The 14,746-nt window shown below is 38.8% G+C and overlaps 1 protein-coding gene and 1 pseudogene across 4 annotated transcripts in view; both read left to right on the top strand.

The window, feature by feature from the left end:
- The window catches only part of MTMR8 (myotubularin related protein 8), a 118,614-nt gene that overhangs the window by 26,882 nt on the left and 76,986 nt on the right, over positions 1–14,746 (top strand). The window contains exon 4 of one of the 4 annotated variants that reach the window (XM_053202388.1): positions 9,234–9,269. The exons of the other annotated variants lie outside the window; for them this stretch is intronic. Within the exon in view, the coding sequence (XP_053058363.1) occupies positions 9,234–9,269 (36 nt within the window). The remainder of the gene's footprint in view (positions 1–9,233; positions 9,270–14,746) is intronic. 4 annotated transcript variants of the gene reach the window in all.
- LOC113597375 (protein kish-A-like) lies at positions 9,428–14,299 on the top strand (annotated as a pseudogene).

The raw sequence follows: 14,746 nt of genomic DNA, 5'->3' as shown, positions 1-14,746 counted from the left end.
CTACCCTCCCCTCCCTCCCACCCCCCATCAACCCTAAGTTTGTTCTCAGGTTTTAAGAGTCTCTTATGCTTTGGCTCTCTCCCACTCTAACCTCTTTTTTTTTTCCTTCCCCTGCCCCATGGGTTTCTGTTAAGTTTCTCAGGATCCACATAAGAGTGAAAACATATGGTATCTGTCTTTCTCTGTATGGCTTATTTCACTTAGCATCACACTCTCCAGTTCCATCCATGTTGCTACAAAAGGACATATTTCATTCTTTCTCACTGCCAAGTAGTATTCCATTGTATATATAAACCACAATTTCTTTATCCATTCATCAGTTGATGGACATTTAGGCTCTTTCCATAATTTGGCTATTGTTGAAAGTGCTGCTATAAACATTGGGGTACAAGTGCCCCATGCATCAGCACTCCTGTATCCCTTGGATAAATTCCTAGCAGTGCTATTGCTGGGTCATAGGGTAGATCTATTTTTAATTTTTTGAGGAACCTCCACACTGTTTTCCAGAGTGACTGCACCAGTTTGCATTCCCACCAACAGTCCCAGCACCATTTTTTGAAGACACTGTTCTTCCCCATTGTATACTATTGCCTTCTTTGTCATAGATTAATTGACCATTTTAAGTGTGGGGTTTTTTTTTCTGAGTTCTCTATTCTATTCAGGTATATGTCTGTTTTTGTGCCAATACCATACAGTTTTGTTTACTATACCTTTGTGGTATATATTTTGGCCCAGAGTTGTGATACTTCCAGCTTTCCTCTTCTTTCTCAAGATTACTTTGTCAATTTGGGTTGCATACAATTTTCAGGATTATTTGTTCTAGTTTTGTGAAAAATGCTTTTGATATTTTGGTAGGGATTGCATTAAATCTGTAGATTGCGTTGGGTGGTATTAAGATTTTAACAATATTCTTCCAATACATGAGCATGGAATATATTTCTATTGTTTATGTCAAATTCAATTTTTCATCAGTGTTTATGTTTTTCAGGATACAGTTCTTTTACCTTTTGTTTTAGTTTATTTCTAGAAAGTTATTTTATTATTTTGATACAATTGTAAATGGAATTGTTTTCTTTTTCTTTCTGCTACTTCATTATTAGTATATAGAAATGATACTGATATCTGGGTATTAATTTTGTATCCTGAAATTTTATAGAATTAATTTACTACTTCTAGTAAGTATTTGATGTGTATTCTAGGATTTTCAATGTATACTACATGTCATCTGCAAATAATTACAATTTAACAACTTCTTTTTTAATATGGATGCCTCTAATTTCTTGTTTGATTGCTGCAGCTAAAACTTCCAGGACTATGTTTAATAAAAGTGGCGAGAGTAGACATCTTTGTCTTTCTTCTGATGTTAGAGGAAAAGCTGTCACTTTTCCACCAGTAAGATGTTAGCTGTGGGTTTTTCAATATGGCCTTTGTTATATTGAGGTACGTTCTTTCTAAACCCACTTTGTTGAGAGTTTTTATCATGAATGGATGTTATATTTTTTCAGGTTTTTTTCTGCATCTATTTAGATGATCATATGATTTTCATCCTTCATTTTATTGATGTGGTTTATCACATTGAGTGATTTGAGAATATTGAATCATCCTTGAATCCCTGGAATAAATCCCACTCGATCATGGTGAATGATCCTTTTAATATATTGTTGAATGCAGTTTTCTGATATTTTGTTGAGGATTTTTGCGTCTAAAGTTTTCATCAGGAATATTGGCCTGCAGTTTTGTTTTTGTTTTTGTTTTTTTTTATGGTGGCTTTGTCTGGTTTTGCTATCAGGGTAATGCTAGCCTTGTGGAATGTATTTGGAAGCTTTCCTTCTTACCCTATTTCTTGGAATAGTTTGGGGAGAATAGGTATTAACTCTTCTTTAAATGTTCAGTAGAATTCTCCTGTGACTTCATCTGGTCCTGGACTTTTATTTTTTAGTATTTTTTTAAAATTACCTATTCACTTTTTCTTACTAGTAATCTGTTATGATTTTCTTTTTCTTCCTAATTCAGTTATGGAAGCTTTTTATGTTTTTAGGAGTTTATCCACATGTTCTAGGTTGTCTAATTTGCTGCTATATAATTTTTCATAGTATTCTCATAATTCTTTGTATTACTGTGGTGTCAGTTGTTAATTTCCTTTTCTTCAGATTTTATTTACTTGGGTCATTTCTCCTCTTTTCTCTTATTGTCTTTTGTTTTATGAGTCTGCTGTGGGTTTTTCAATTTTGTTTATGTTTTTCTAGAACCTGTTCTTTGTTTCATTGATTTTTTTTGATTTTTTAAATTGTTTATGTCATTTCTTTCTTTTTTTTTCAATATAGGAAATTTATTGTCAAATTATTTTCCATACAACACCAGTGCTCATCCCAAAAGGTGCCCTCTCAATACCCATCACCCACCCTCCCCTCCCTCCCACCCCCCCATCAACCCTCAGTTTGTTCTCAGTTTTTTTTTATTTTTAAAACTTTTTTTTCAACATTTATTTATTTTTTGGGGGACAGAGAGAGACAGAGCATGAACGGGGGAGGGGCAGAGAGAGGGAGACACAATATCGGAAACAGGCTCTAGGCTCTGAGCCATCAGCCCAGAGCCTGACACGGGGCTTGAACTCACGGACCGCGAGATCGTGACCTGGCTGAAGTCGGACGCTCAACCGACTGCGCCACCCAGGCGCCCTGTTCTCAGTTTTTAAGAGTCTCTTATGCTTTGGCTCTCTCCCACTCTAACCTCTTTTTTTTTTTTTCCTTCCCCTGCCCCATGGGTTTCTGTTAAGTTTCTCAGGATCCACGTAAGAGTGAAAACATATGGTATCTGTCTTTCTCTGTATGGCTTATTTCACTTAGCATCACACTCTCCAGTTCCATCCACGTTGCTACAAAGGGCCATATTTTGTTCTTTCTCATTGCTATGTAGTACTCCATTGTGTATATAAACCACAATTTCTTTATCCATTCATCAGTTGATGGACATTTAGCCTCTTTCCACAATTTGGCTATTGTTGAGAGTGCTGCTGTAAACAATGGGGTACAAGTGCCCCTATGCATCAGTACTCCTGTACCCCTTGGGTAAATTCCTAGCAGTGCTATTGCTGGGTCATAAGGTAGGTCTATTTTTAATTTTCTGAGGAATCTCCACACTGTTTTCCAGAGTGGCTGCACCAGTTTGCATTCCCACCAACAGTGCAAGAGAATTCCCGTTTCTCCACATCCTCTCCAGCATCAATAGTCTCCTGATTTGTTCATTTTGGCGACTCTGACTGTCGTGAGGTGATACCTGAGTGTGGTTTTGGTTTGTATTTCCCTGATGAGGAGCGACGTTGCACATCTTTTCATGTGCCTGTTGGCCATCCGTATGTCTTCTTTAGAGAAGTGTCAATTCATGTTCTCTGCCCATTTCTTCACTGGGTTATTTGTTTTTCGGGTGTGGAGTTTGGTGAGCTCTTTATAGATTTTGGATACTAGCCCTTTGTCCAATATGTCATTTGCAAAGATCTTTTCCCATTCCGTTGGTTGCCTTTTAGTTTTGTTGATTGTTTCCTTTGCTGTGCAGAAGCTTTATATCTTCATAAGGTCCCAGTAGTTCATTTTTGCTTTTAATTCCCTTGCCTTTGGGGATGGGTCGAGTAAGAGATTGCTATGGCTGAGGTCAGAGAGGTCTTTTCCTGCTTTCTCCTCTAGGGTTTTGATGGTTTCCTCTCTCACATTCAGGTCCTTCATCCATTTTGAGTTTATTTTTGTGAATGGTGTGAGAAAGTGGTCTAGTTTCAACCTTCTGCATGTTGCTGTCCAGTTCTCCCAGCACCATTTGTTAAAGAGACTGTCTTTTTTCCATTGGATGTTCTTTCCTGCTTTGTCAAAGATGAGTTGGCCATACGTTTGTGGGTCTAGTTCTGGGGTTTCTATTCTATTCCATTGGTCTATGTGTCTGTTTTTGTGCCAATACCATGCTGTCTTGATGATGACAGCTTTGTAGTAGAGGCTAAAGTCTGGGATTGTGATGCCTCCTGCTTTGGTCTTCTTCTTCAAAATTACTTTGGCTATTCGGGGCCTTTTGTGGTTCCATATGAATTTTAGGATTGCTTGTTCTAGTTTCGAGAAGAATGCTGGTGCAATTTTGATTGGGATTGCATTGAATGTGTAGATAGCTTTGGGTAGTATTGACATTTTCACAATATTTATTCTTCCAATCCATGAGGAGGGAATATCTTTCCATTTCTTTATATCTTCTTCAATTTCCTTCATAAGCTTTCTATACTTTTCAGCATACAGATCTTTTACATCTTTGGTTGGTTTATTCCTAGGTATTTTATGCTTGGTGCAATTGTGAATGGGATCAGTTTCTTTATTTGTCTTTCTGTTGCTTCATTGTTAGTGTATAAGAATGCAACTGATTTCTGTACATTGATTTTGTATCCTGCAACTTTGGTGAATTAATGTATCAGTTCTAGCAGACTTTTGGTGGAGTCTATCAGATTTTTCATGTATAATATCATGTCATCTGCAAAAAGCGAAAGCTTGACTGCATCTTTGCCAATTTGGATGCCTTTGATTTCCTTTTTTTGTCTGATTGATGATGCTAGAACTTCCAACACTATTTTAAACAACAGCGGTGAGAGGGGGCATCCTTGTCGTTATCCTGATCTCAGGGAAAAAAGCTCTCAGTTTTTCCCCATTGCGGATGATGTTAGCTGTGGGCTTTTCATAAATGGCTTTGATGATGTTTAAGTATGTTCCTTCTATCCCGACTTTCTCAAGGGTTTTTATTAAGAAAGAGTGCTGGATTTTGTCAAAGGCCTTTTCTGCATCGATTGACAGGATCATATGGTTCTTATCTTTTCTTTTATTAATGTGATGTATCACGTTGATTGATTTGCGAATGTTGAACCAGCGCTGCATCCCAGGAATGAATCCCACTTGATCATGGTGAATAATTCTTTTTATATGCTGTTGAATTCGATTTGCTAATATCTCATTGAGAATTTTTGCATCCATATTCATCAGGGATATTGGCCTATAGTTCTTTTTTTTTACTGGGTCTCTGTCTGGTTTAGGATTCAAAGTAACACTGGCTTCATAGAATGAGTCTGGAAGTTTTCCTTCCCTTTCTATTTCTTGGAATAGCTTGAGAAGCATAGGTATTCTCTCTGCTTTAAACGTCTGGTAAAACTCCCCTGGGAAGCCATCTGGTCCTGGACTCTTATTTGTTGGGAGATTTTTGATAACCGATTCAATTTCTTCACTGGTTATGGGTCTGTTCAAGCTTTATATTTCCTCCTGATTGAGTTTTGGAAGCGTGAGGGTGTTTAGGAATTTGTCCATTTCTTCCAGGTTGTCAATTTGTTGGCATATAATTTTTCGTAGTATTCCCTGATAATTGTTTGTATCTCTGAGGGATTGGTTGTAATAATTTCATTTTCATTCATGATTTTATCTATTTGGGTCATCTCCCTTTTCTTTTTGAGAAGCCTGGCTAGAGGTTTGTCAATTTTGTTTATTTTTTCAAAAAACCAACTCTTGGTTTCGTTGATCTGCTCTACATGTTTTTTTAGATTCTATATTGTTTATTTCTGCTCTGATCTTTATTATTTCTCTTTTTCTGCTGGGTTTAGGCTGCCTTTGCTGTTCTGCTTCTATTTCCTTTAGGTGTGCTCTTCGATTTTCTATTTGGGATTTTTCTTGTTTCTTGAGATAGGCCTGGATTGCAATGTATTTTTCTCTCAGGACTGCCTTTGCTGCGTCCCAAAGCGTTTGGATTGTTGGATTTTCATTTTCGTTTGTTTCCATATATTTTTTAATTTCTTCCCTAATTGCCTGGTTGACCCACTCATTCTTTAGTAGGGTGTTCTTTAACCTCCATGCTTTTGGAGGTTTTCCAGACTTTTTCCTGTGGTTGATTTCAAGCTTCATGGCATTGTGGTCTGAAAGTATGCATGGTATGATTTCAATTCTTGTATACTTATGAAGGGCTGTTTTGTGACCCAGTATATGATCTATCTTGGAGAATGTTCCATGTGCACTCGAGAAGAAAGTATATTCTGTTGCTTTGGGATGCAGAGTTCTAAATAGATCTGTCAAGTCCATCTGATCCAATGTGTCATTCAGGGCCCTTGTTTCTTTATTTACCGTGTGTTTGGATGATCTATCCATTTCTGTAAGTGGAGTGTTAAAGTCCCCTGCAATTACCACATTCTTATCAATAAGGTTGCTTATGTTTGTGAGTAATTGTTTTATATGGTTGAGGGCTCCGGTATTCGGTGCATAGACATTTATAATTGTTAGCTCTTCCTGATGGATAGACCCTGTAATTATTATATAACGCCCTTCTTCATCTCTTGTTACAGCCTTTAATTGAAAGTCTAGTTTGTCTGGTATAAGTATGGCTACTCCAGCTTTCTTTTGGCTTCCAGTAGCATGATAAATAGTTCTCCATCCCCTCACTCTCAATCTAAAGGTGTCCTCAGGTATAAAATGAGTCTCTTGTAGACAGCAAATAGATGGGTCTTGTTTTTTTCTCCATTCTGATACCCTATGTCTTATGTTTGGCGCATTTAATCCATTTACATTCAGTGTTGTTATAGAAAGATACGGGTTTAGAATCATTGTGATGTCTGTATGATTTATGCTTGTAGCGATGTCTCTGGTACTTTGTCTCACAGGATCCCCCTTAGGATCTCTTGTAGGGCTGGTTTAGTGGTGATGAATTCCTTCAGTTTTTGTTTGTTTGGGAAGACCTTTATCTCTCCTTCTATTCTAAATGACAGACTTGCTGGATAAAGGATTCTCAGCTACATATTTTTTCTGTTCAATACATTGAAGATCTTGTGCCAATCCTTTCTGGCCTGCCAAGTTTCAAAAGAGAGATCAGTCACGAGTCTTATAGGTCTCCCTTTATAAGTTAGGGCACGTTTATCCCTTGCTGCTTTCAGAATTTTCTCTTTATCCTTGTATTTTGCCAGTTTGACTATGATATGTCGTGCAGAAGATCGATTCAAGTTCCGTCTGAAGGGAGTTCTCTGTGCCTCTTGGATTTCAATGCCTTTTTCCTTCCCCAGTTCAGGGAAGTTCTCAGCTATTATTTCTTCAAGTACACCTTCAGCACCTTTCCCTCTCTCTTCCTCCTCTGGGATACCAATTATGCGTATATTATTTCTTTTTAGTGTGTCACTTAGTTCTGTAATTTTCCCCTCATAGTCCTGGACTTTTTTATCTCTCTTTTTCTCAGCTTCCTCTTTTTCCATAACTTTATCTTCTAGTTCACCTATTCTCTCCTCTGCCTCTTCAATCCAAGCTGTCGTCGTTTCCATTATGTTTTGCATTTCGTTTAAAGCATTTTTCAGCTCCTCCTGACTGTTCCTTAGTCCTTTGATCTCTGTAGCAAGAGATTCTCTGCTTTCCTCTATACTGTTTTCAAGCCCTGTGATTAATTTTATGACTATTATTCTAAATTCTCTTTCTGTTACATTATTTAAATCCTTTTCGATCAGTTCATTAGCTGTTGCTATTTCCTGAAGATTCTTCTGAGGGGAATTCTTCCGTTTGGTCATTTTGGATAGTCCCTGGAGTGGTGCGGACCTGCAGGGCACTTCCCCTGTGCTGTGGCATATAACTGGAGTTGGTGGGTGGAACTGCAGTCAGACTTGATGTCTGCCCCCAGCCCACTGCTGGGGTCACAGTCAGACTGGTGTGTGTCTTCTCTTCCCCTCTCCTAGGGGCGGGATTCACTGTGGGGTGGTGTGGCCCGTCTGGGCTACTTGCACACTGCCAGGCTTGTGGAGCTGGGGATCTAGCGTATTAGCTGGGGTAGTTAGGCAACGTGCACGGGGGCAGGAGGGGCAGGCTTAGCTCGCTTCTCCTTAGGTGATCCACTTCAGGAGGGGCCCTGTGGCAGCGGGAGGGAGTCAGACCCGCTGCTGGAGGGGTGGCACCGCAGAAGCATGCATTGGGTATTTGCATGGAGCAAGCAAGTTCCCAGGCAGGGACTGGTTCCCTTTGGGATTTTGACTGGGGGATGGGTGAGGGAGATGGCGCTGGTGAGCACCTTTGTTCCCCGCCAAACTGAACTCTGTCCTCCCGGGGCTCAGCAACTCTCCCTCCCCTTGTCCTCCAGGCTTCCCGCTTTCCGAGCAGAGCTGTTAACTTATGACCTCCCAGATGCTAAGCAAGTCCCGCTTGCACTTATCGGAACACACTTCGTCCGGCCCCTCCCCTTTTGCAAGCCAGACTCAGGGTCTCTGCTTGGCCGGCGGGCCGCCCCTCTGCCCCGGCTCCCTCCCGCCAGTCTGTGGAGCACGCACCGCCTCTCCGCCCTTCCTACCCTCTTCTGTGGGCCTCTCGTCTACACTTGGCTCTGGAGACTCCATTCTGCTAGTTTCTGGTGGTTTTCTGGGTTAGTTTGGCAGGTGTAGGTGGAATCTAAGTGATCAGCACTATGCGTAGTGAGCCCAGCGTCCTCCTAAGCTGCCATCTTCCCACAAGTCCTTTATCAGTTATTTCTGTTGTAATTTTTATTATTTCCTTCCTTGCACTTACTTTGGGCTTTGTTTTCCCTTTTTAAACAATTTCCTTTAGGTGTAAAGGTAGTTGATTTGACCTCTTTTTTGTTTCTTGAGATAGACCTGTAATGCTGTATATTTTTTCTTAGAACTGCTTTTCAGCATCCCAAAGATTTTGCACCATTATGTTTCCGTTTTCATTTATCTCCATCTATTTTTTTAATTTCATGATTGTTTCATTGACCCATTAGTTATTTATTGACTTTTTGCTTCTCTCTTGCTGCTTTAAGAATTCTCTTTTCCTTTAAACTTTGAAATTTTAATTATTATGTGTCATAGTGTGAACCTCCTTGGGTTGATCTTGTTTGGAACCCTGTGCTTCTTGGACCTGGATAACTATTTACTTCCTTAGGTTAGGGAAATTTTCAGCTATTATTTCTTCAAATAAGTTCTCTGCCCCTTTCACTCTCTGCTTCTTCTGGAATCTGTGTAATGAAAATGTTTTTTCATTTGTTGTTCAAGAGATCCTTCAACCTATCCTCATTCTTAAAAATTATTTTCTTGTCTTGCTGTTCAGCCTGGGTGTTTTCCATTACCCTGTCTTCCAGATCTTGATACATCTTTCTGTATGCATTAGTCTACTCTTGATTCCCTCCAGTGTGTTTCTTATTTCAGTTATTGTATTCGTCACTTCTGATTGGTTATTTTTTTAATTATATTTCCTATGTTTTTATTGAAGGTCTTACTGAGTTCATCTACTCTTCTCTCCAGCCAGGTGAGCACCTTTAAAGTCATCACTTTAAATTCCTTATTAGATATATTGCTTATCTCTCTTTCACTTATAATATTTCTGAGGTTTAGTTTTATTCTTTCTTTTGAAGCTTCTTTTGTCTCTCCATTTTGATTGAGTTTCTGTTTGTTTCTACAGATTATTTGGAACAGCTACTTCTCCTAAACTTGAAGTAATGGTCTTGTGTATGGTCATCCCCTATGTAGACTGTGTGTGCTTGGTGACTTTTGCTGGCTGGGTGTAACTGTGGCTGGTATGGGCTGGGTGTTCTGGGACTTTCTACATAGCCACCACCCTCTCAGTACAGCTAAAGTGAATGTATGCTGAGGTGTTCTGATGTTCTGTCCCTGGCAGGACAGTTGAAGCTGAAGTGGGTGCAAGCCAGGATGCCCCTGGGTGCTCCATGCAGGGCTTGTCCTGGCTGGGAACCTAGAGCTGAAGAAATATGTGGGCTGGGAGCTCAGCAGTGTGTGGGCAAGTCCCCAAGCTCTTTGCACAGAGGGTGCCATGGCCAGATATCTGAAACTATATGCAGAGGTCACCTTAACAGAATTAGCAGAAATGGATATAAACCAGTGTATTCCAGGGCTCTCTACACAAAGGTTGCCCTGAGAGGGAAGCTGTAGCTGAGGCAGTGTAAAAGCTGAGTGGTCCTGGGGTGTTCTGCCTAGGGGTACCCTGGCATGACAGCTAAAGCTAAAATGGGTGTGGGGTGGTGTGATCCCTGGGCTCTTGCAAAAAATATGTCCTAGAAGGACAGCTGAAGCTGAAGCGGTTGCAAGCCAAGTACCCTGGGCTCTTCACAGTGAAGTTGAACTGTCAGGACAACTGAAGCTGACTTGGATGCAAACTGGTGTGTCACAACGTGCTCAACAAGGAGGTTGCCCTGGCCGGGCAACTGGAGCCAACTCTAGTGTGTTCTGGGGTACTCCACATAGGGTTACCCTGGCAGGGTGGCTGAAACTGATGCAAGTATGCTCTGGGTTTTGCTCTGCACAGCGGCAACCTGGCAGGGCTGTTGGATCTAAATTACATGCCAGCCGAGTGGTTTTGGAGCATTCTGCACCAAGGGTGCCTCAGCAAGCCAACTGAAGCCAAAGTGGTGTGGCCTGGAGTATTCTGGGGTGCCTTTGCACCTGTGTCACTTTGGTGTGAAGGTTGGTGATGTAGTGAGCACCAACCAGAGATGTCTCAGTAGGCACTACCCTGTGGCCACCTTGGTGAGAATGCTGAGACTTGTATGCGCTATGAGCCCCAGGCTCACTGAGGGGACAGGCCAGTTAGGGTGCTGGAACTGTACACTTGTGCGTGATTTCAAGATGGAAAAAGGAGTGTAGACCGTGTCTGTCATCTCCTACCCAGAGAGCATTCCAGCAGCTCCCCTGGCCATTTGGCAGAGTTCTAGGGCTGGCTCTTTTATACACTAGTTGCTCTTTGAAGCTATAGCTTTTAAAGAAAGAAGAGAAGAGAAAGATGTGGCTTTTTTTTTCTGTGCCCTAGAGTTATTGGAGCTGCTGATAACTCTGGGCTTGTGGACCAGGGCTTGCTGAGGCAACAAACTGGTCCCTCTGACTCAGAGAATATTCCTGCAGCTCTCCACATCTTTAAAGCCTGGATTTTTTTTTCTGTGCCCCAGAATGACTGGGCATAGTGTGGGCTTGCAGACCCAGGGCTCCTGAGGCAGCGAGACAGTCCCTTTGGTCTGGAGAACGTTTTCACAGGTCCTCTGCCATTTGGTGGAGTTCTAGTGCTGTCCCTTTTATATTCTAGTTAATCTATTAAACTTCATCCGTGTGTGTGTGTGTGTGTGTGTGTGTGTGTGTGTGTATGTGTGTGACCAAGGACAGAAGAATCTATTCCCAGTCCTTCTGTACTATCCCTCTTTACTGCAGTTTATACAGTATCAGGTGTATAAGTTCCCTTTTTTACCATGGCTCCATCTATCTTAGTGTTCTTTTTTGCTTGTTCTGTCTTTTATGGTGTAGAAGCTGTTCAGCTGGCCCTCAGTTCTTCAGGTGGAATTGTTATATGAATAGATATTATTTGGTATTTTCAGTGGTGAATGTGTATAGAAATGCAACAGATTTATGCACATTGATTTTATATCCTGCAACTTTGCTGAATTCACATACTACTGTATTGGTTCTAGCAATTTTTTTTGGTGGAGTCTGAGCTTTGCCAGTCTCACTATGTCTGCCATTTTCAATTTTCAGAGTCTTTTGACTGTAAGTAATCTTCCTGTTTATATGTACCTGTGCTTATATCCTATCCTTGGCATACAGCCCCCTGAACAGAAATAAAACTGGATTGTTGGGTATATTTTGCAAGTGTGCCAGAATTGGTGAATGGAAGAGTCTTTATGTTGCAGTATGCTGTATAGTGATGGCCTTCAGCATCTTCTTCATATAGTAGCTTGGAAAAATATCAGAATTTAATTGCAATCAGATTTCAGTATGAAAAAAAGAACTTATCTGCAGAAAACAATGGAATTAATGTTTAACCCTTTCATCTCTGAACATTGAATGAGATAAATTTCCAGCTGTTATTTTTGATTTTTGTTATTGAACCAATGTCTCTAACAATCAACCTCAGTACTGTCACTACAGTATTACATTCAGCAAATGTTATTCTGTTGTGTGAGATACCAGTTTTTAGTGAGGTATCTCTAACGTATATAATAGAAAACTTGGTAAATTACTCAAGTTCCTTTCACTGTGACTTATAAATGGTAAATCTTTATAGAATGAGACCTTCTTTCTGGACTTTTTCATTGAAAAAAATGTTCAATTGTGTTATTAAGGATTGCATTCATATTTAATAATGCTTGTTTTTTCTCTGGCCACACGAGTATATTAACAGAGTACCTCTAAGCAAACTCTGTAGTATATTACAGATGTTTCAACTATTTAAGACAAGCCTATGCAGTTAATAAGGAGGAAGATAAATGAGATGTGACTTAAGAGTAGTATTGGGAAAGTGTTCATATTTAACATAAAAGAGTTTAGAATAGTAGACTAGTATAGTAGCCTCTGAAAAGTCTAGATAAGTATGGATAAATATCTTAAACATAAATCTGACCAGCTAACTGTAATTCTCTGAATAAGACAGAATAATTATCCTGTATGTGTTTCTAATTCTTTTTAGTGTCAGGTCTCCACTTATTTTAATTACCCCACAAGGCAAACTGTATTTTTTTGTTTGTTTTTAAATACAACACTTTAAATCTAGTTTACTTTTTGTGTGTCAATTTGAACTAGAATCTGTTGTATAACTCAGTAGATGATGCTAAGGGTCTTTGAGTTTTGATATAAAGAAAGACCTTCAATAATTTTGAAAAAAAAAAAAAGAAAAGAAAGGTTTAAGTTACTATGACCAAGTAGGATTTATTTCTAGAATGCAAGAATGGTTCAACGTACACAAAATCAATCAATGTAATACACTACATTGACCGAGTCATTGGGGGAAAACACACAGTCATCAGGAAAAGCATTTGATAAAATTAAACTCACTTTCATGATTGAACACTAAACTTACTAGCAATAAAAGGACAGTACCTCAACATAATCAAGGTCTTATATGAATGATAAAACTCTGAAAGCATTTTCTCTTAGGAGAAAGACAAGGATTCCCACTCTTGGCCCTTTAAGGAAAGATAAAACTGGAGGTCCTAGTCAAAGCAATAAGGTAGGAAACATAAATTAGAAGCTTTTCAATTGAAAGAAAGAAGTAAAATTACCTTTGGTGCATACAACATGATCTTATATGTAGAAAACCTTAAATATTCTGCAAAAAAAACTTTAGAAGTAATTAATTCAGCAAAGCTTCAGCATTCAAAATGACACAAAAAAATCAGTTGCATTTCTATATACTAACACTAAACCATCCAGAAATGTAAATAAGAAAACAATTTTATTTACAATATTTCAAAAAGAATAAAATACTTAGGAATAAATGTAACCAAGATGGTAATAAATTTGGACACAGAAAACTATAAAATGTTGCTAAAACTAAGTAAGATACACATAAACAGAAAGATGTTTCCTATTCATAGATTGGGATACAATACACTTGACCCTTTAACAACATGAATTTGAACTGCATGGGTCCATTTATATGAAATTTTTTCAATAAATACATCTACAGTATTGTAAATGTGTCTCCTCTTATGATTATCTTAATAGCATTTTTTGTTTAGCTTTCTTTAAGAGTAGAATATATAATATTTATGACACAAAAATATGTTAACTAAATACCTATTGATAAGGCTTCCAATCAACAGTAGGTTACTACTAGTTAAATTTTTGGGAAGTCAAGTTATATACAGATATTTGACTGTTAATTGGAGGGAGGACATCCCTACCCCCTTGTTCAAGGGCCAATTGTGTTGTTAAGATGACAGTACTACCTAAGTGATCTATGGATATAAAACAATCTCTTTAATATCTCAATGGTGTTTCTACAGAAATAGAAAAATTCCATCCTAAAATTCACTTGGAAACTCAAGGGACTCTGAATAGCCAAAACAATCTTGAAAAATAAAGCAAACTATAGGTTGCCACAAGGAAGAAGGATGGGGGATGGGCTAAATGGATGAAGGAGAGTCAAACATAGAGACTTCCACTTATGGAATACATGCCATGTGTATAAAAGGGGCAGCATAGGGAATATAATCAATGGTATTGTAATAGCATTATATCATGACAGATGATAGCACATTTATGGTAGGCACAGCATAATGTATAGACTTGTGAAATCACTATGTTCTATTGATGAAACAAATATAATATTATGTGTCAATTATATTTCAATTAAAGAACAAATGGAGATCTATAAACTGACATGAAATACAGAAAAAAAACAATCCTCTTAAAGAAGCTCAATGAACAAGAAAGAACATACAAACAACTGTATGGAAATAGGAAAGCAATCCATGAAAATGAGAGAGATAATAAAGAAACAAATCATAAAAAAAAAAACAAAACAAACAAACAAAAAAAAAAACCGAGGGGCACCTGGGTGGCTTAGTTAAACATCCAACTCTTGGTTTCGGCTCAGATTATGATCTCACAATTTCATGAGTTTGACCCCCATGTCAGGCTCTGTGCTGGCAGCACAGAACCTGCTTGGGATTCTGTCTCTCTCCCACTCTTTATGCCCCTCCCCCACTTGTACTGTCTCTTTTTCTCTCAAAATAAATTAAAAAAAGGAAAACAGAAATCCTAAAGCTAAAGAATATAGTGACTGAACTGAGCTTCAACAGCAGACTAGACTAAAAATAAGAGTCAATTAAAACAAAGATAAGTCAAAGACAATTATCTAGTCAGGGAAAAAAAAAGAATCAGAAAGAGTAAAAACGTATTTTGGATTTTCTACATAGAGTATCATGTCATCTGCAAATAGTGAAAGTTTAACTTCTTCCATGCCAATTTGTATGGTATTTATTTATTTTTGTTCTCTGAGTG

The sequence above is a fragment of the Acinonyx jubatus genome, chromosome X (assembly GCF_027475565.1).
Source record: "Acinonyx jubatus isolate Ajub_Pintada_27869175 chromosome X, VMU_Ajub_asm_v1.0, whole genome shotgun sequence".
Lineage (NCBI taxonomy): Eukaryota > Metazoa > Chordata > Mammalia > Carnivora > Felidae > Acinonyx > Acinonyx jubatus.
The sequence above is the reverse complement of the archived record's forward strand: the minus strand, read 5'-3'. Positions and strand labels throughout refer to the sequence as shown.